Genomic DNA, 22,409 nt, shown 5'->3' with positions numbered 1-22,409 from the left:
CATAGACCAGTGTAACACAGAATTACTCTCTAAGAGAGATTAGCTCTATGTTTCCCCAATGTGGAGTTACTAGATTATTGCTAAACACTACTTTTTAGTTTTTCAGCCCCCTCTTGGCCCTATAATTGAAGAAGAAAAATAATGCGATAACTGTTCTTATTCTAGGTTAACTGGGGACCGTTGACAATCCTAATTTGCTAATGATTAGCTGTTTCAATATTTACTGAGCATCTACACATATGCCAGCAATTTGCTTTTTAAAAAGATGTCTTTATTCTCTAGTGACTCAAGGTGATCCAACAACAGAAAACAGTCTTTTTTATATTACTACTAGTTACAGACTTAATTGTATTTTATTAGAAGTGAGAGAAGTCGGCTTAAAGAATGGGTAACTTGTTTAGGCAGTAAATAGCATCGCTATTCGATCCTGTGCTGTCCGCTATATTGTAACTGATTTCACTTGTTTTCTCATCTTTCTTAGCATAAGAAAATTTTTAATTATGTGGTTCACATTTATGGCTCACATTGTATTTCTGAGCTAGACTCTATAAACCTTACAATCAAGGCATAAAAGTGAAAGCAGGCAGAGATTGGCAAAGAACTGGCTGTCTGCTTTAAACATCAAAGCTAAGTAAACCAAACAGAAACAAGTCAGACTGTGCTAAATCTGAAGACTAAATCAATTAATGTAATAATGCACGTTCTGACTCAGAATGTAGGGAATTTGTGATTCCTTAATATCCCTTTAGAATGTTGCAGCCACCAGGTTTCTTTGGTTAGAAAAACCTACCTCTCACCCCATTGCAGTTGAGCTGGCTCCCTTCCCACTACTGCAGTCATTTTTTAAAAAATTAAAGCTACAGTCAGGATGTAGCAAGAGGAAGGGCCACATCAGCAAGGAGATGCCTTTCAAGGCAGATTACAGGACAAAATAGTTTTCAATACTGAAGCTTCCCATCACATTCCAAACACATTCCTCTTAAAAAAAAATACTATGGCTAAGCAACAATAGTCATTCTCTTAACATTATCCATTCTGCACCCACCAAGAAATGATGTTAAATTTACAAAAAATAAAAGGGTGTGAATGGCCTAATTTCTCTTTTGGGGTAGAAGCCACTGAAGTGGACACAGGGAGAAGCAAGTGGACAAGCAACACACAAATTGCAGGTGGTGGCGTGACTTTCACCTGGCGGTCCTCACTCTGCCGGGGTTTGCACCCAGTTTTTCCCAGTTCTAAACCCTGTTGACTCTCAGGTCTTTAAAACAGTATCTGCTATCTGTGTCGTATCACCATAAAACTAGGGAACATATATATTCATGTTATAGAATCCCACGATTCCTTAAATATGCTCAACTGTACTTTTAGTTACTTTTAGAAACAGTAGAGGTCTATGGTCTACTCAACAGTACGCAAGCCTTGGTTTTCGTATGACCCTGGAGAGCACCAATTCTTACAAAGAATGCCGTAAAATTTCCAAAATAAAAATAACGCATGTTCGCCTTTTCATTTTAATTGAAAATGAGGAGTAAATTTCTCCATTTCTAGGAGTAAAAAGAATGCATTTACGCTGAGCTATTTGTATTCTTTTGTTTAGAGCTTCACTGTTACCTGGAACGAAGAGCATGCACTTAAGGTTGACATGTCTGGGAACGAGGGGTACCCAGCGTATTCAGCACAGAGTGAGGAGAGCCTCAATGAATGCCATACGTGGGCATCAAAAACATCCACTTAGTGTTCTCACAAACTAACATATACGCATTTCTTCCCATCACTCCAGTCATCTGGCAAGGGGGCGGATGGACGTTGGTGGGCAACACAGACACAGTCCCAGCCTCTTACAATTTAAAATCCTTTAGTTATAAACTGCTTCCATGGGAGCTGTTGCAAAATACCTTCCAAACGGTGGAGAATCTTTGATCCAGACATTTCACCTATTCAAATAGTAACTACCATGGAAACATTAATATATGCCTTGAAAGAGAGCCAACCTTTATCTTCAATATGCATGTAAAAAGTTAGAAAGCCCTCTTCCATGATGCCTGATGAGAGCTGGCATCATATTACACGGTTGAGAAATGAATGCCAAGTTTGGTCCTACATAGTTCTAAATGGAGACAATGTTGTTTATCAGGGCACCGCAGATGACTGCTGTCAACCAGAAAGTAAATATTGGACTGCTACAAAGCAATTTGTGGGAGTGCACTGGTTCTCCACAGAAGCACAGATGCTTTCGGTAATGGAACCAAATGAATAATCTTAACAGCAGTAGGGTTTGCTTTAACATTGTTTTCCCCTGGCCTTTGTAAAATGACTTTAACTGCCTTCGACCATAAGAAGAATACGATGGCCATCGCTACCTCTGTATTACTGGGAGGGTATCAAATGAAATGAATAAAAGAGTATTCTGGCTACTTTGTAAAGATTTCTGTAGCCTCTGGAACATCTGTTTGTCAAACAATCAGCATTACCCCTACATGGAAAACAGCTCACAACCCGGAAGTTTAAAGGCCCGCCGACCAACGCTCATGATGTCATGACGTCTATGAACTGAAGGGCACACACTTCATGCACACATGACCCTCTCAAGACCTCACTTGCACCTAGTAACTGTTAGTTTTGGAACATTTTAAAACAAGGCTTGATATCTGATTTCTAAAATCATAAAAAAAAGAAAGAAAAGGCTGGCACAATGACAAAACCAAGGTTTGGCAGCTAAGAGCAAGAAAGAAGGAAGAAAAACTATTTTAAAAAACTAAACAACTCAACTAGCATAGCGGTTGAAAGCTATTTAATGTAGACTCCAAGAAAATTATTATGTCTCATTAATAGGTCCTTGGAGATTCATAATTAGGATTCGGCCTTCAAGACTCAATATAATTACCTTGAGTTTTCAAATAAAGATTGAACAAGTAAAAAAAAACAGATGAAACACTGCTATCATTAAAGCTAAGCTAAAAAATACCACAGAAATTATGCTTTGTGAACCATCTTTATGCCTGCTTGGTGTCCTCATTAATGAATTCAATAAATCTTTGGCATCTTTTCATTCTGTATTTGTGTAAGAGTTGTGTTTATTTTTTGAAAATCAGGCTTTGACAATTTGGAGGTCCCAGTGAAATGTCCAAGTGGACTGCATTGCGCATGAAGCATGTATCTCATGGGCTGGAAGCCCAGGCAGAGCTTTTCTTGGCTGCTGGAGCAAATCCCAAATGGCAGTAGAACTTCACCTTCACGGACTCAGTATTCTCTGAAGGTTTTGTTTTCCTACCCTATGCTCTTGTTTTTGTTTCTGAATCTCGGCCAAGTTTGATCCAGGTTTTGGTCTGCACACAGACAATTGTTACAAGCCCTCCGTGGCAGCAGTGACTGGGAAGCAGGTTTTACAGCCTGACCACTTGGTGATCTGTCCAGCAGACCTGGAACCTACTCTTGCTCAGGTGAAAGCTGACTGGACATTTGTTAGCTGTTGGTTTTAATTTGGTGGTTGTTTTTCCTACTTGTGAGTTCAAATCAGGACAATATTTGGTGCCCAACAAATAAGCCACCGGTCTGTTGAGATCTGGAACAGTGATATTGTGTGTTCCAGTATTTACTCTTCACCTGTGGCTGAAGCAGCAGAACTCACACTATAAGTTCTGTATTTATCTGTGTCTCTGTGCCTGAGGGGGGAGATCACTGTGTGGGGGGGAAATATTTTCCTACGTCCTAAGGATAATAACAAATTAAAATAAAGGACCTCTGCTTCTGATTAATTTATAGAGACCAATAGCATTTAAATAAACCTAACATTTCCCAAGTTCTAGAAAACAAAACGATTCTAAAAATTTTAATGTGTTCCTCTTTTAGAAAAAAACCTTTCTCATCTTAACTGCTGACTTTATGAGCATTTTCCCCTAGAAAATAAGTTTACATGATCAAAGCAAATGCTTATATAAGTCAGACTGATTTGATAATTCTTATTCTCAAAACAGCTGTATATCTTTGCCTTATTTTATCAGTGTATATAGTATAATACAAGTATAATTTCATTTTTAAACAAGTTGGATTTGGTTTATCATAGAGATTAATTTATCTGGGTGTCTTAAAGGTCATATATTAGTTTACTTGAAGAGATAAGCTAAGATTACTTCCATATGATGCTTAAGATTATGAAAAATATAAAACTTGTACTCAACTAAATAAAATTATAATGGTAACCAACCTTTTTATATCAATAGTAATTATGTTCTATGATGTATCAGGTTAAATATAATTTCTAGTACCTTTAAGTACCTCTGTCTTAAAGTGTCTAGTTGTCCCAGTATGTGAAAGAAAACCATGAAGAACAAAAGTTGATGAAAATTTTAAAAGTGTAGGTTTGCAGAAATGGAGCTTTATTTGACTTGTTTTATAATACCTGCAAAGAGTTACGTCTATAAAGACACAAGAAAATGTTAAAATTTTGGCATTTATGAACTAATTATTTCTTCAAAAATGATACACACAAGGGCCCAATTAATGCAAAACTAAAATGCAGTTATCTCGATTGAAAAGACAGACTGATCTTGGAGAAATCAGCCTATGCTTACAAAAGGCAGTAAAAGTATATTTTTCCATGTAATCTCCCCAGAAATGCAAACTTTCAGAATCTCATAAGAGCAACTTTGTGCACATTATGCTAACTGGGATGTATCCTTGCATATTGAAAATGACAAAAAAGTTTCTCATTTCTAGATGACTTAAGATTTCTTGTTTTTTATAAAATAAATTACTGCCTTGATTATTAGGTAACAAAACTGCACAGACAACTGGTTAAGATTTGATTCTGCCTTCCCAAGATCAGACCCTAAATTTAGAAAAAAATTTCCCTGGATAGTTTTCATATCTGAATTATCTTTAAATTTTCCCAGAGGACCCTTAGGCAGTCACAAAGATTTATTCCTTAATCTAACCCCCCCCCAAATGCCAGAGATAATTAGGTTTGCTTGCTATGTCCCTTATTTACAAATAGGTCAACATTGTCAGGAACTGCATAGGAAGATTGCTCAAATCAAATGAGAAGCTCAACCTTTCCCAGGCTAATTTCGTACAGGTAAAATGCTGTTATACATGCCCTGGCTGGGTGGCTCGGTGGGTTGGACTGTAGAGTCCAGGGCACCAAGAGGCTGCATGTTCCCTCTTGGTCAGGGCACATGCCTAGGTTGCAGGTTCGATCACCAGTTGGGCTGCACACAGGAGGCAACTGATTAATGTTTCTCTCTACATTGATGTTGTCTCTTTCTCTGTCTCACTCCCCACTCCTCTCTCTCTAAAATCAATTAGCATATTCTTGGGTGAGGATTTAAAAATATAATACAAATAAGCTCAGAGATCACATACTTATAGAAAGATCTTGGATATATGCCAATGTCCTCATCCTCTGGTTTTTACCCTCAGGTGAAACACTGACTAAAAAAAATCAACATCTTATGCCCTGATAGAAGATTTTTAACTCTCCTTCTTGCTGGTATTTGTTAAATCTGCCAAGGATGAACCAAGGCCACGGGCTCTTAACCTCACCAGTAGCCTCTGCTGTTCTCTCATGCTTCTCTAAAGACTCTGCTTACATTACAGACGAAAATGTTCCTTGAACAAAGAGTCTTGGAGCCTCATGGATAGAACTTTACCAGGTAGTCTTCACTCTTAATAATTCAAAGAACAGACTTGCAGGTAGAGGCTTTTGAGCCGACATTACATAGACGAGTAAAGGATGAGACAGTTTCAGTAACAGAAACAGCTAAATCAGATTTTCAGGGCTTCTCTTAGTCCAGAAATAGAGGATTTCACATAATTAAATTAATGCCCCAAGATGCAGAAGGATAAGAATTAACTACACAGAACCAGTGGAACTGACATAGGAAATCTAATTTCTAAATGTAAATATGTGTTTTGGAAAATTATGGGTATTATTTCCAATGTTCTGTTTTCTGATGGGAAAACCCTTGAGCATTCATCTCGATCTATCTCTAACCTTCAATTTAGTTGACTATGATTTTGCAAACTAAATGAAACATTCTTTTAATGGTAGCTGGTCCTTCTTGTTCCCTCAGATTTCAGGGGGAAATGTTTTTTTCTAAAACACTGTACTTTTTAATGACAGTAACATTACTTGCCGAGACTCAAGAATAATCTGTCCTCGGTTTTACTGGGCTGTAATCAGACAAACAGACCATGCAGCAGAGGCCAAACCTAGAGTGTCATACTTAAAAATAGCCTCATTTCATCAGCCATGACAAGCCCATTATTAGGGAAAATAACTGGAACCAGTACCCATAACGCTCTTCCAAGAAGCTGCATTATGACCTAAAGGCGGCTGATAAGACACCAGCTTTACAGGCAGTAAGGCAAGTCACTTCGCCGCCGCTAGGAACCTTAGCAGATGTGGGGACACTAGGGGGAAAAGAAATTCACCAACACTTATAAATGCTAAAGATGAAACCCAGCAGCAATGAATTTTGAGATTGGTTTCATATCCTTGGAATAAAAGTGTACACAAGAGCATTTAAGGAAGATTTTTGGAATGATGGACATCACTGGAATGCTCTCCTAGGTTCTTTAATAAATGATTAGATAGAGAAGTTAATTCTCTGGCTTCATAAATAATAGTTGTTCAGCACAGTACAGAGCTAGGTTTCCTGTCCATATACAATATGGCTTTCATATGTTAATCAAAACTTCTTTCTGATTGAGCAAAAAGGAAAAGGGCTCATGGGTATGGACAGCAGCGTGGTGACTGCTTGGGGGACTAAATGGTAATGGAAAAAAATACAATGAAGATTGCATTTAAAAAATTCTTTGGACTTATGCCAATGAATCGAGCTCAAATCCAATGCCTTTTGTGACCATGAAAAATCTCTGGGGATTATGATAACTAAGGAAACTATCATATTTGAGCATCATCTAACACCCACCCAAGGAATGGCTGTCTAAGGACATACCCACATTTGTGTTCATTCACTATCACATACTAAGATATTTGGAAACTCTATAAGAACAGACATTAACATATCACATCTAAGTAATGCAAATGGTTCTTTTGCTAAAATGTGAAACAAATTTTGTCCTGTATAGATGCAAATAGTTTCTGTTCATTATAATTAATCCAAAGGTTGCAACTGAATTGCCCTATAAGGCATTAACTAGCCTGATATATGATTCCAAAATCTTATTCCTTATTCGTCCTATACGTAAAAACTACACAAATAAGAAAACCTTTATGGTTTAAAGAAAAGAGAGCAGAACTATGTACTAGTTTCTCTCCATTCATTATGAAACTCTCAAGGAATGTTTCTTCCTTTATCATTATTTTCAGTATTTTCCACAACAAGCATAAATCCATTTGACATAGAGAAAGAGACCAGTCAAACCATCTGAGTGTGTGCAGCTGGGAGTCACTGTGGTACTGAGAGCCACGGCTGCGGGGAGCCTGAGGCATGTGGGGGGGCACAGTGCAGAAAGGAGGTTGGGCACCATGTAAGCAAACTCTCACTGTTCCAGTCACCTTACTACAGAGTCCCGCCTAGATCTCGATCCATTGTAATGTCACTAACCATTTCTATCACACCATGTACATGCAAGTTTGATGATATGCATAATACAAGTTGGCGTTTCCTCACAGCCTTTAAGGAAGAAGTTTGTAAGACCTAAGAAATTCAGTAAAATTCACAACTACCTTTGTTAGGTTTCTCCAGAATTTATGCCTATGAGAATTCTAAAGAGCAACTTAACATAACTTTGAGCAAATGTAGCCTACCTACCAAATATCCACAGGTGACTAAAAACAGTGATTTGGGAAGAGGAGAGGCAGCAGTGAAATTCTAGGAAGGGACAGCAGTGGCTGGTGCCCAAGGAAATTCTACATGCCCACATAAATCCTTGGAGTTGGTCTCCAAGAATCTGTTCAATACAACAGTGAGGTCAAGTAGGCTGATTACCAGTCGCTCCATCTCCTGCTCCCTGAGTCTCTCCTCCCTTTGCCGCCGGTGATAATCCATCAGGTCGTCGCGTCCTGAAATGGAACTAATGCTGCTTTTCCGTTCCCGAAGGACGGGCTGCGGAGTTCCTGAGGCCTGTCTGAGGCTCTCCAAATCTGCATCATCCAGCTCCACAGATCCACAAGAGAAGTTCCTCCTGGCCGTAAACACTCTGTCTGGCTCTATGGGAGGAAATGAATGGCCCGAGCTGGTCCCCGAGTAGGAGGCCTTATCAAGGTCGTCGGAGGTACCGGAGGAGGTGGAGGCCAGAAGCATCTTCCGAGCCAGGCGAGGACTGCCCGGGACACTGAGTGTGGAACTTACGTAAGGACTGCCCTCAGACACAGAGGTTTTGTAGGGTAAAGCCCCTGAGCTCAAAGAAGAAAAATTCAGGTAATTGTCATTGTCTATTACGCTACGAGGTAGATCTTTTTCCCCCAATTTTGTTCGTTTGGAATTGCCCAGAGAGTTTCTTGGGGGCAAACTGAGAGGCTTCAGCTGGTTCTCCGTGGCCTTGTGCAGCCTGGGGAGCGATCGGCTATAGGCTCCCATGTGACTCAGGCTGCTGCCCGAATACTTCCTAGTTCTTAAACTGATGTTTTCAGATGCCGGCTCCCTGTGTCTGGTCAACTTGGGCGGAAGCATCAGGTAGTCCTGGATGCTCATTTTTCTGGCTTGCTTTGGACTGGAAGGCATGCTCGCTGCCCCTGACCTGCTGGTGGGGCAGGGGCCAGTGTCCCCGGGGGAGCCTCCATTCCACATGGCCAGAAGCGAGCCGGAGGCCTTTCGGCTTTCCGGGCCCCCGAGAAAGTACACATTGTCGTGCGACTTATTCCTTGAGCTATGTTTGGAATAGGGAGGCTTCTCGGAGAGCCTCAAGGACCTCTCACTGTCCCGGCCAGAATAAGGATCAAAGTCCGCTTTCCCACGAGCATAGCCGCCGAGGGAGGGTGAAGCGCTGCGTAAAGGAGTGGGAGGCTTCACGGCGATATTTTTGTCAGTTCCATCGTAAGAGAACGGCTTGCTTCCCTGGATTTTGGCCAAGGAGGGGCTACTTCTGACACTCGTTCCCAAAGGGGAAGGGCTTCTCTTCGCAGGCACAGGCTGTGAGAGCGTTAAATAGGAACCAGAATAGTCTCCGTTGGCTTTAAATCTCAGGCTGGAAGAATATTTCTTTGAGCTCAGACTCTCCATCCTGTTTTGGGAATCGTTCTCCAGGGAATTTGAGGCAAAGCTTGCCTCTAAACTACCATGCTGTTGTTGCACGTGGCTATGCTCTGCCATAATGTTGCTGGAATCTGTAAAGGAAAAAAAAAGAGAAAGTTTTACTGAAAGGAGATTTAGAAAGACCAAGTGCTTGTCAGCCCACATCTGAACACACAGCCTTGCAGCCTGCCCTAATGTCATCAACAAATGCAATCTCTCTTTTAGTAATAAACCTAATGAAAGTGTACTGCAAAATGAGGGACAACGAAGAACACTGCTGTGGAATATTTTTGTTCAAAAGAAAAAATAATTCAAGAGAACATCAGTGATATTTGAGAGGAACACATCTCTAACCACGGGTGAAAGATTAGGCTGGCACATAAAAAAAGAAAATTTCCCCACAGTGTCCTAGTCCTGGGCGGAATGCGCGTCCTGAGCACCTGGCAAACACCCAAGGGGTGGATGATGCGATGGGCCTTCCTTTAGACGTCTCTGCTAGAATCATCAACTGCGCAAAAGTCAAGTCCCGAGGAAACAAAGTTCACACTCTGGCAGAGAAAGAACATGGTATGTGAGGCTCTGACCAAAAACATCAAGGTTAGAAGAGAACCTTTAAGAAAGGTTGCAGCAAACCTTCTCAACAAAGAAGACTTCTTACAGCTCCTGCAACCACCAGAAAAAGGCGGGTAATAGAGGAAATAGAGGGAAGAGTGTTCCCCAAATTACTGCCCTATCAGAGATAGGGTGGATTGGGGTTTTTAACCTAAAACTGACATATCCTTCGAGTTCCCAGGTACCCCAAGTGCACCACGCTCATCCTTGATTCTAACTCCCTCCTCTCAGAAGCACCTTCTCCATATTTTGCACCTGTTCGAACCCACCCATTCCTCAAGACTCAGATTAGGGTTCTATCTTCCACAGTTACAATTTCCCTGAAAATGTACACGTCCATACAAATATTTTTGGGCTCTAGCTTGAACAACATTAATTGAAGAAACTGAAGTTTTAGCCTAGTCCATGAAACTATATTTGAATTACAAAGTATCACTGCAAATGAGAAGGCTTACGCATCTCACTGAGAAAAAGATTTCCTTTAGATCGTCATCAGAGTGAAAGCATGAATATTCCCCTGGAACTCAGGCACGGCAAGGGCGCTCCTCCGACTCCTCAAGCCCCTCAGACACTAGTTATCACATCTCTGCTCTCCACCTAAACAGTGTCGCTTAGGGCTGGTAATCAATTTCAGAGTGTGCTTGTTTCTGTAACCTGGCCACAGGATGAAGGAAGAGGGTTATGGCTCACATTTCTCTTATCTCCACCCTCGCCTGACTCCCACTGTCCCATAGGTGAGACACTGAAAAGAAGCCAAGATTTTAATTTCAATCACAGCCTTGCCCTCTCCCTCCCAGGCTCAGATGAAGGAACTTCGCCTTGCCTGCTCAGCCTCACAGACTTCGCAGGCAAATTCAGGACAGCCTAATAAGGAACTGCTTTTTGTCCACAGAGTGGGACTAAGAAACAGCCTGGCTGCTTAAATCCTGGCAACGGACTCGGTATTATACATCGCCCTATAAAGCTGCAGCTTTTCCCAACAAGCTCTGCCTTGGGTTCCTTATCTTCCAACCGAAAGCCCTGCCCTGATGGATAAAAGCATAATTATCTTTTGAAATGTCCTCAAAAAAAAAATTCTCCTTTAGAATTGCCTCCAATTTCAGATTCCAGCTGGAATCTGGCCCTGCATTTGGCTCTCGCCAGATCTTTCATTGGTCAGGAACAGCACCATCTCTGCCCCCCCAGACAAACGTCCCTCTCAGCAACTGTCCACTACCACCATTCAGACCTAGAGAGCAAGAGCAGCCTGTTCTGAGACTTGTCTCACCACTCCCCTTTGGACGGAAACCAAAATGACCTCTAGGCTTGGTCCCTTCTATTCCTAACTATCTTCATCTCCGGTGGGTTTGCAGTCCCAGCAAAATGGCCAATTCCCTGAAGTTACATGTCTTTGAAAGGAGGAAACAAGCAAATAGGTGGTGCATAATGAGGATATTACAGCCTAATTTATCATGAGGGGGTTAAGGAACTCCCTCCCTCAGTAACTCTTCTATCCTCTATCAGTGCTCTATCATGTCCTTCCTCATTTTATTTATCAAAAAGTCCTACCAACACTGTCCTTAGAACATATTCTCATCTGATCTTTTCTTACCATTTCCACTGCCATCTCCCTGTACGGGCCAGTATCTTCTACTGCCTTGTCTATATGCCTCTTCTCCTACAACAAGAATAACCATGGACTGGAAGCATGCCAAAAAGTTAGCTGTGGTTTTATCTAGGTGGTGATTTTTAATTCACCTTTCTCATAGTCGTTTCTATTTTCCACAGTTTAAACAATGTATTTGGGTTACTTTAACAATCAGAAAAAATAACCTGCTTATTGTAAAATAGGAAAATACAACCTATAGCAATACTTCATTTTCAGGTTAATTAGACTTATCTAAGCTCCTGACCAATTTTTGAGCCAGGTATTGGCTCTTCCAAAAAAAAGTTTATTTTAAAGAACTTTTGACTAGACTAACTTAATATGCAAATATCTGAAGACTCTGACAAACCTCCTGAACTCATCTACATGGCTCAGACAAAAATGTTAATTATGACAATTTACCCATTTTATATTTTATGCATCTGAAAAACCACAAAATCAAATACAACACCATTCTAATATGAATATTATAAACACAGTGTTTATTTTTAAGTCTCCAGATGTTTGCCGAACATGCCTTAGACAATATTGGTATCCTCATTTTTTAAAAAATGTACTTATTAAGGTATTTTATGATTTCATGTCATTCTGCTTATTGTATAGAAAAAATTAATCTCAACAGGTAGTTTTAGGCACTTCATCAAGTAGGTATTAAGTGCCTACCACATATCAGACACTGGTATGCAGGCATTAACGTTGCCCACTAATATTCCTGCTCTCCTCCTTCCAGAAGCACAGCCGTGTTGCTCTTCCTCATCCCCATGACATTAGATGTGGCTATGTCCCTTGCTTTGAACAATCAAATATGAAAGTGATGTGTCAGTTCCAAGCTGAACCGTCAAGAACTGGAGCATGAGTCGCCATTTCCATCCTCCTGCACACATCCACGTCTGCGGAGGCTTCCTGAGGCCACACTCTCCAACAAGGACACCGTGGAACAGGGCTCTTGCCAACCCTAGATTGCTGTAAGCCCCAGAGATTTGGGAGTCATTACTGGGAAGGTGTTAATCCTTTAAGTGCCTGCATACACCAGGCCTTGAGCTCGGCACTGGAAAGGACAGCATCAAAGATACCCTGTTCTGCCTTTAGGTTGCTTACAGTCCAAAGGGGGAGACATGCGTCTGAACAAATGCTCTAACAGTGTGGTCCGCACATACCTCAGTAGAGGACTGAATTGACAGACTGGTGAAGGGGCCCGAAGGGAGGCTAACCCTGTGAGAGTGGCGGTCTGGGGAAAGAAATGACAATGAACTTAAGTCCTACTGAAAGAAAGGGAGTCTGATGGCTATTATCCGATGGTAGCATAAAGCCACGTCCACACCTGAAATGTTATGATTTTAAGGCTCCAAACTAAATCCCAAACCCATTTCAGGCCAAATTACTGGTACATCCAGCAAATCTCCTGTCTCTGACGGAATAAAAACTGGGTAGAAAAAAAAGTCAGTTATTTTCCATATCATGCTCCTTAAAAATCAAAGATGTAACTCTCTTGGGATAAACTGTATTTAATAATCATTTATTTCCCTCCCATAGTTACCCCTTCCCCACCTCTGCCACTGTGTAAGACATACTGTCCAGGCTTCAAGGCAGGTGCCTGCCCTCAGAGTGACTTAAATTGGACAGCATCTTCCAACTATTTAGAATATTTCAGACAAGGATTCAAAAGGAAATTCATAAGTAAGGTGTTCGAATAAACAAAAAGAGAATTTAGGCCAGTGGGGAAGACTTGGGTTTTAAGGTAATGCATAAAAAATGAGAAACAGAACTAAGATAGAAAAGTTATTCCCACAATGTGCAGACACAGCAACCCAGAAAGCAAGGCAGAGCAGATGTTACTAAATGGAAGTCAGAGCTAAGCAGAAGCCCAAACTTTGTGTGTTAAATATTTACCCTCACAGTACAGAGTTGAAAGGTTTAATACCTCATGTCCAAATGGATATGTGAAAGTTTAATTTTTGACTCAGAAATATAAGGTATTGATATAATTTTAGGCAAAAATGTATTAATACATTTCAACCTGTTTGCCGTTGCTAATGCTACTTAATCAACCCAAGTGAAATATTACCAAACTCTTCCCTTTTTACTTGGGCCAATAAACTGCAGAGTACCTCACTACCCTGCGGGGTGGTAACACTTGGTTCGCCCTCCACCTCACAAACAGTCTTATAAAAAAATAGAAATTAGTTAATTACTAAAGAAGTTTTGTTGGCCAGTCAAAATATAATACCAAAATATTCAAAGTAACATTGGCTGGAAGATCTGCTCTGTGGCCTCCAGGGAGAGACTAGCGGGACATTTGCACACAATAAGCCACATCTGAGAAGCAGCCGTGCAACACTGCTCCTCCACACGTGTTGGTGGGAGAAAGTTACAGATGATTCGGATGGAAGGACATTCCAGAAAATATTTAAAGGCACAGTCATGCCTGACGCCCCAGGTTTTCAGCTCAACCTCATTGGGTCTGTTAAAGCTATATAAAAATTTGTACATTTAAAGACCCATCATTGAGTAGACATGTGGCATTGATTCCTTTTCCTAAAGCTTAGTCGACCTGCCATAGCTGAGTGCTTATGTATAGTCATCTCGGCCTGCCATCTCTCACTCCCGCAAATCAGGGCAACGCTGAAGGTGGACAATCTGCCACACAGGTGGCATTTCTGACCCAAGGACTGACAAGAACGGCTGTCGACACCTCTCTCCATCCCCACTTCCGGAGTATTCTTTTCATTGCCTATGAGATCACCTGAGTGGAGGTCTAGAAATGGGCAGAGGATAGGAGAATTATACAACAGTACGGACCAAGAAAGGGTTCTATGGAAACTAACCCCACAGGGTGATCTGATCATAAATTCCTAACTGGGCAGGTCATGGCGGATGGTGATGCTCACGCTCCAAGCATGTAATCTCTTTAGTAAAAGGTTCATCTTTGCCTTAAGCAAGCCCTGTCCAATGTCCCTATGCATTTAGGTTAACACACTTTTGAAATGCAAACTGCCATTCTAGGAAGCACTGTTGTTTTCAGTGTGCTGAGGTCTTGCTGCCAGGCAAATCCCGTTTGGCTCAAGTAAATTTTTATAAGAATTCTCTACAGGTTTGGACATTCTTGTGTGTGAAAGAGTAACCAGTAACCTTCCCTGAATGAGGGTGAAGGTGTGGACAAGAAGGGAGGCAGGAGGGTGAAGAACATGATGGAAGAGCTTGGGTTTAACTCTCCAGCAAGGAGGGAGCTCTGCAGACAGACGCCAGCCATCAGAGACTGCAGTGGAGGTGAGGAAACGAAGGAAGCCAGGTGGAGGGTGAGAGGAACACCGCAGGTGTTGCCCAAGTGCCAAACAAGAGCCACCCACCCCTCCCCCACCCCGCCGTGCAGGGGAGGTCTGTGTTCACATGTGTAAGAGAGGAGGTGAGGAGGACTCCCAAGTTTCTACACTCTTGTGTTTATTTTGGGTTCCATGTATATTTTATGCAAACAAAGAAGTCCCCGGGAAATTATAAAATCACTGCAACGTGTTACTGTGGAAGCGTAACAGTCCCGGGGGCTGCCATGGCTGCACGTGCGTATCCACGGAAAGGGCCTGGAGAAGGCGTCTGGTGCCCACGTGAGGGAAAAGACGACACTGGGGAGTCTAAACAGGGAAGAAGCCGAAGTGTTGAAACGTTTGCACTTCCTTTCCAAGCCATAAACTTAATCCCCTCAGACCTCTCGTTACTCCGTCACCTGAAACGCACATTACCTCCCGGTCAACTAGAACACGGCAGGAATCAAGAAGGGATCTCAGGGAGATACCACAGACGGTCCAGTACTTTTTTCCTAGAGAAGAAAAAGATCACTTGTCACTTAATCTCAAGGATCATGTTCAAAAGTGTCTTGGTAGATTCCTTTCTCTTTGGATCAATTCTGGCATTCTTTCTTAAATATATAGTTCTCCAGCTCCGTTTGTATCAAATAACATCTCAGTGAAGCTGATCCCCTTCGAACTGTGCTGCCAACAGTGAATTTACTGCACGGTGACCGCTAGAGCCGTAGTGCTGTGGTTTCCAGGCTAGGAGAACATGCCCAGGAGCAAAGTTTTAAAAAAATTAAAGAAGTGTTTGCTGTGTTGTGTTGTGTTGGAGGCGAGAGACTTAGTCTGGCCTATATAAATGCAGTTTTCCAGGTACTTTATACCAAGACAGTTTGGAGAGTCCTGAATTATACAAGTTATTATTTTACGTCGCAGCGCACAGACACTTCTCAGATCACCTAATATGGCAGGAATTAATGAAAGGAAAACTGCAAAAACAAGTGATAGGAAAATGGAAATCATATTTCTGGGGGAAAGCAGGGATATAGATGAGAAGCAAATTCAGGAAAAAGGAATCTCAAACAAAAAAATCAGGAAGCATTAGGTTAACATTTTTTTTATAACAAAGATTGCTTCTCCACCTTGGTCCTGCACAAAGGGCCCTGAGAGCCACGGTGCTGGCTCTGGGGGAGTATTTGTCACAGACAGTGACTGCTGCCTGCTGTTCAAAGCTCTCCCAGAACACTGGTGGTCCACAGGCTGGTCTCTTTCAGCACTGCTGTTTATGTTCAGCGATGTTATAAATAAAGCATGTACTGATGACATGTAATTGAATTCAGAAACCAGCTTAGAACAGCCCCTCAGAAGCAGTGCCATTCTTTTTACATAAACGCTGGCAGGTATTCCTGTGGAGACCAACGGCAACAGATGGGGGCTGACGGGAAGCTTTTAGAGGACTAAAAGGTAATAACCAAAAAGTCTATTTCGGTCCCACACTTCCAACTTAAGCATGGAGAGCGATGAACACAAAAAATCCTCCCTCTTGTCTCACTAATCCCCACATGAAAACATGATGAAGAAGGGGGCTAATTGGAAACTCCAGGACGAACCACTTGCTTCTCTAGCAATAGTCTCACTTCAGAAACCCAAACGCAGCCTGTTTTCCTGCATTATCCAAGCACCACTGTGAGTGAAACCCCCGTCCTTTCAACTGTCCCTTTGCAAACTTCCTTTCCGTCTTCACAAATATTTCCTTTTACCACTAAATCCTTCTCAGCCTCCCCCATCTCTGCAAACAAGCCTCACCTCTTCACAAAGCCCCACGCCCATTGGCAAACACTACCTCCCCACACGTTTCCTGATCCTCTCTCCTTCCTTCCACATGTCACGTTCCCACAGTTTCTGTGAGTATCCCTACACCTGCACCTTCCCACTGTCCCCATGTCCATCTCCGCAGAATGTCATCCTCTCCCACTCACTCGTCGGCAATTCCTAGACTCTGTTCCTTTAACGCTTCCTCCACACTCAAGATTTTATATCCGAGGGCAGGAAAAACAAAGCTGTTAGTCGGTATAGTACTCTTATTATTCTTTTTGCAAATAAACATAGCAGCAAATGAATTCCGTTCCTTTTCTTTTGTACCAACTTCTTTCTCATTTAAAGATCTGCCCATTTGAACAAAATACTTATTATCCACTAGAGACTCGTAGGTAGGTTGATTATCTCCAAGGAGGCCATTTTCATGTCTCAGAAAGCACTTCTACAGAAATAATGTATTTTAATAGCAGGATAATAAGTTGTTTTATGCTTGTAGGTTGAGCCTATTACAACAGGAGGCTGTAAATCTTACTGTGTGTAGACATACACGCACACGGCCCACATGCCCACAGCAGTCTAAACACACAAAGGCTTTCTGTGACTGCCAGAGACAGCTCTTCAAGACCTAGGCAATGCGAGGCATCTCGGAGCTCACCAGGAGTGTCCAGGTGATGATGCACCACAGAGCAGGGATGGAGCGGGGACCGCACTAACCATAATATGAGTCTCAGGACACTGGGTTACACAAGTTTCTTCATTTTCTTTGGTTTTTGCTTTTAAACCTCTGCCTTATTACATTCTGAAAACATGCAGAAGAAGAGGTAAGGCAAACCATTAAGGAAGGTACTGTATCCGATGATGCTACCAGGAGGACAGGAGCACAAAAGGAAGCAGTGAGTGATGGGGAATAAGGAGAACATTAATGTAGAGGGAAGAAGTGAGGACAAAAAGTAAAAAAAAAAAGTTTCAGTTTGTTCCTATCACAATAAAGGAGTCCAACCACACACTACCATGCTCTTCCTTCACCTCTTGCTGTACGGAAGTCTAAGCTTTGTCAAAAAGAAAAAAAAATCACTCCAGATGGTATTCAAAGGTTCCTAAAAGTAATCACAATCAATAGCAATATTTCAAATGAGGATCTTTTTTTTCAGTTTCATAATTTACTTTTAAAAATGAATGAACATTCCTTGAACTTTGTACATTTTTATATTTTGTGACCCACGGGCCACATGCAGCCCAGCATGGCTGTGAATGTGGCCCAACACAAAATCGTAAATTTACTTAAAACATTATGAGATTTCTTTGTTATTATGTGTCGCAATGCATCTAATGCATGGCCGAAGACAACTCTTCTTCTTCCGGTGTGGCCCAGAGACTCCAAAAGGCTGGACAGCCCTGCTAGACCCTTCAAAAAGTGTGGATGCATGCTTCCTGTACTAATGCTCTTCAGTCAGGGAGGAAGACTGGGAGGGGCGGAAAGCAGGAGCAACCTCAAAAAACATCTGGGTCATTCAAATTTCCTTCCCACTTGCAAAATTCCTGATGTTCACCTCAATAATTAAGATAAGAATTTTATCAATTAGTCACATTTGTGTTTCTACGATCATTAAAGCAGCTAGTAATACTTAAAGGAGAGACGGTATTAATTCAATAAATATTAACATATACATTATAAATTAAGTTCAACACAATGATATGGTAGGAAAATTCTCAAATTAAAAGAATGCTGTCTCCTATAACATAAAATACAAGCGACAGAAAAAAGCGTCAAACAACTTCACAAAGATGCTTAAGTCTAATGCTCAATATCACTAGCTATCAGAGAGATGCAAATTAAAACCACAATGAGATACCACTTTACACCAGTCAGGATGGCTATCATAAAAAAAGCAACAAACAACAAATGTTGGAGAGGTTGTGGGGAAAAGGGGACCTTAGTTCACTGGTGGTAGGACTGCAGACTGGTACAACCATTATGGAAAACAGTATGGAATTTTCTCAGAAAAATAAAAATGGACCTGCCTTTTGACCCAGCAATTCCACTGCTAGGATTATATCCTAAGAACCCTAAAACATCAATTTCAAAGAACCTATGCACCACAATGTTCATAGCAGCACAATTTACAATAGCCAAGAGCTGGAAGCAACCTAGGTGCCCGTCAGTAAATGAATGGATCAAAAAATTGTGGTACATTTACACAATGAAATTCTATGCAGCAGAGAGAAAGAAGGAGCTACTACCTTTTGCAACAGCATGGATGGAACTGGAAAGCATTATGCTGAGTGAAATAGGCCAGGTGCTGAAAGACAAATACCATATGATCTCACCTTTAACAGGAAGCTAAACAAGAAAACAAACAAGCAAGCAAAATAAAAACAAAGATACTGAAACAGAGAACAAGGGGACAGCTACCAGAGGGGAGAGGGGAAGGAATTTAAAGGGGAAAAATGGGAGGGATTTAGAAGAACAAGTATAAAGGACACAGGGACAATAACTAAGGGGGGTGGAAATGGGAGGGAGGTGGGGAGCACAGGGTGGGGTGGGCTGGGATGGGAGAAATAGACAGAAAATTGTACTTGAAAAATAACTAAATAAAAAAATTTTTAAAAGATGCTTAAATCTACACTCTGGGAAAGTCTATAGAAAAAAGTCTCCAACCAGCAAATGACAAGAAAAATATCAAAAACAAGGGGAAAAAGGGACAGTTCTAGATTAAAAGAGACTCTGAAGTTGTACCAATTAAGTGCAATATATAGGACTTGTTTGGATCCTGTTTTGGACAATCCACCAATTTCAAAAAATGTATGAGATGATCAGAGAATCTATGCACTAACTAGAAAATAGATGACATTGTTAATCACTGTTTTTTAGGTGTGATAATTATATAGTTTTACTTTTTTAAATCTTAATCTCTTAGAATTACACTGTAAATTACTTACAAATGAAATTCTATGGTGTCTGGAATTTTCCTGATAACAATCCGTGTTTTGGGGGGAAGTGAAACAAGATAATTGTTGAAGCTGAATGATGGGTAAATTGGATTTCACTGTATCATTCTTTTAACTTCTGTGTATGTTGAAAGTATTCCATAATAAAATACTTAAAACTAAATGATGTATGCATTCTGAAAATCAAAATGAATAAAAAGACATGGAAACTGGCTTAAAAATTATAGCAGCTCCCTTGACTGAGGACAGGGTCGTATCAGTGACTCCTTGCTGATTTTTTTTTTTAGTATGAAACGTTGACCCTCTTGAATTAAGCTCCAAAAAATGGATATTTTTTTAAGTACCTGGGAGGAATTTGAAAGAAAATGCATTGTCCAGATCACAAGTATCAGGTCATTCATTATGTTTAGGACACTTAAAAGAAAGGGCTAGGTGAGTAACTAAATTTCACCACTTACATGAGCCCAAATAAAAACCATCTCTTTGGAAAGTTAACATGTAAAAGAGTATTCACAAAACCCACCAAACCTGCCGTATCTTGAAGAATGTCAGCCTCAAAAAGCATTAAAACATTATGTACACTTCTTACAAATTTGTGGTAAGACAGAGACTGACATATTTTGTAGATTCCTAAATTATGTTAATGCTTCTCTCAAAGTGGGAGAATTCTGTAGGGTGGAAATTACAGACCCCTATCTTCAGGGTTCTTTACAGAATTCTAAAACAACTGTAATTCAAGATAAAGATTTCTAAAATGTTCCCCAATAAATCTAATGTTTCCAGACATTCCTTATTCCTGATTACTGGTACAGTTCATGCCCGGTGAAGGTGATTCTGAGGGCAGACCAGGAAGACACCCTCTGCCACGGGATCACCACTGTGAGGCTGAAGCCCGCGGAGTGGTGAGCCCTGGGGTAACTGCACTGGAGGTCTCGGTGTCTGTGCACCCCGCACTTCAGATTCCCTTCTGAAGCAGAGGAGTCCTCCAGGACAAAGCAACCTTCAAGCTTAAAGTCCACTGCAAGAAAGAAAAGAACTGAGCCCTGGGTCACATGGGGATAGAGATGTTCTCTCCTGACCCTGAGGCCAGTGCCACCGGCTTGAATTGGAAGCTGAGTCTGTGGGAGCAAACTCTCTTTCCACCATCCTGTCTCCATTTCACACGACCGATCAAAATACACTCTCAAGAGTCATCTTTGATTAGGGGAACGTCCCCTGAACCCAAACAAGCTGCATTCCCCATTCCCTCACCCAATCTTTGTGAACCAGAAATGGGGCAGGAGTGGGCTCAGTAGCCATGAGCTGCCACACTGCTTACGTCATGGCCAGACAAACACCCTCTGGCCATGTCTTCATGGTCATGCCCTTCCCTTCAACTCGAAAATTAACTGAATGGATTTCAAAAATACTATAAAGTAAAAAAAAACAAAACAATAAGGATACTATCTCTCCATTACTTAAAAGTTGGTTATATGAGGTGGGTGTTATAAGACACTTAATTTTTCCTTTTCCTACCACCTACCTTTGAACTATTTATTTTGCTTAGAAGAAAAAGGGGAAGGGCTTGAACCAGCAGAGATCAATAAACAACTGACTAAATTAAATTTAATCGATGCTTTTCTTTTTATGTCCGGCCCGAAGACCTAAGACAGGAAATGGTTACATCGGGATGTTATTTTTATTGTAATGGACATTCTAGCGCAAAGGACACTGGACAGGCTGCCTCCAACATGAGTCAGGTGACCCATCCTGGTCCTGGTCCTGCCAAAATGACCAACAGACGCTAGAGCTGGAGCAGTCACTTTACCCGTCTGCACCTTGTTTTAGCAGAAGTTTGCACCTATTTTAAAAGGTAAGAATGAACTAGATGTTCTTTCTGCTCCGACTTCCTAGACTCCCATCCACAGTGGTTAAACAATAGGGAGTGCCAGTCACACACTGCAGGAAATGGAAATGACCACAGCACAGAAACATGTTTTAGTGATAAGGAGGCAGCTACCTAACTGGGAAAAGATTCCAGTGACGCGGCTGCCCATGGCATTCCAAGGGCATGTAAATTGTTTCAGCGTATCAGAGTGGGGAAAGGCCGGGTCAGAGTTATGATAATGCAATACAACATGGGCATTTGACTGAGCAGGATGTATGAGAAATATTTTGCCTGGATCCCCATGGCTTGTGATTTCCTTAATAAATCTGAAGCTGTTGTTGAAACCTACTTCTGCCATGACGTAAGCAGTGTGGCAGCTAGACATCATTTTCTAGTCCCGTCTGAGTATCTGCTTGCTCTGAAGCGCTATTCAGGCTGAGCCTGAGCGGGTCAAAAGAAACCAGGAGATGGCTTTCCTTCGCTTTTACCTGCCCTTGTCTCAGCAACACAGTGGTCCAGAAACATATCTGGGAAAACTCTTCTAACCTTTAGCTTTTTTGCTATTCCAGATGCTAGTAATTCCATACGCACACTGCCATCTAGAGAAGTCGTGTGCGACGTGCCAATAAAATACCCTAAGATAATAAACCCCAATTTCTAGTGAACTCTAGATTTAGCACAGACTCTTAGAAAAAAGGCCGACCCTGCTTGAAGTTAGCAATGTTACATATTGACATAAAGAAACTTCTTCTTCCCCTAAATTTGTAAAGAAAGTAAGGGAAAGCATACGATAAATCAACCGACACACACTAAACCAAAAAATTATCTCTTGTAAAAACCTCTCAAGAAGTTCTCCATATAATTTAGCCTGTTACTCTTTAGCTTATTTATCTGTTTCTCTGTATAGCAAGTTTGTCCAACCCCTAGTTTTCCCCCTGCCCCTCAATCGAATTTAATATTTGGGTTTTTCTTACTGACCACCAGCTTCGGTCTCTAACGATCTTGCCTTGAAAGCACACAGAGCACAAAGCTGT

The 22,409-nt window shown here is 41.3% G+C and overlaps 1 protein-coding gene across 15 annotated transcripts in view; it reads right to left on the bottom strand.

Annotated features, from left to right (window-relative positions):
- The window catches only part of PHLDB2 (pleckstrin homology like domain family B member 2), a 235,000-nt gene that overhangs the window by 84,300 nt on the left and 128,291 nt on the right, over nucleotides 1-22,409 (bottom strand). For all 15 annotated transcript variants that reach the window (XM_053663054.1, XM_053663055.1, XM_053663056.1 and 12 more), the window contains one exon: nucleotides 7,956-9,292. In XM_053663054.1, the coding sequence (XP_053519029.1) occupies nucleotides 7,956-9,292 (1,337 nt within the window). The remainder of the gene's footprint in view (nucleotides 1-7,955; nucleotides 9,293-22,409) is intronic.

Source organism: Artibeus jamaicensis, unplaced genomic scaffold (genome assembly GCF_021234435.1).
Source record: "Artibeus jamaicensis isolate MK-2021 breed Jamaican fruit bat unplaced genomic scaffold, CSHL_Jam_final contig_3126, whole genome shotgun sequence".
Lineage (NCBI taxonomy): Eukaryota > Metazoa > Chordata > Mammalia > Chiroptera > Phyllostomidae > Artibeus > Artibeus jamaicensis.
Note: the sequence above shows the minus strand (reverse complement) of the source record. Positions and strands in the feature narration are given on the sequence as shown.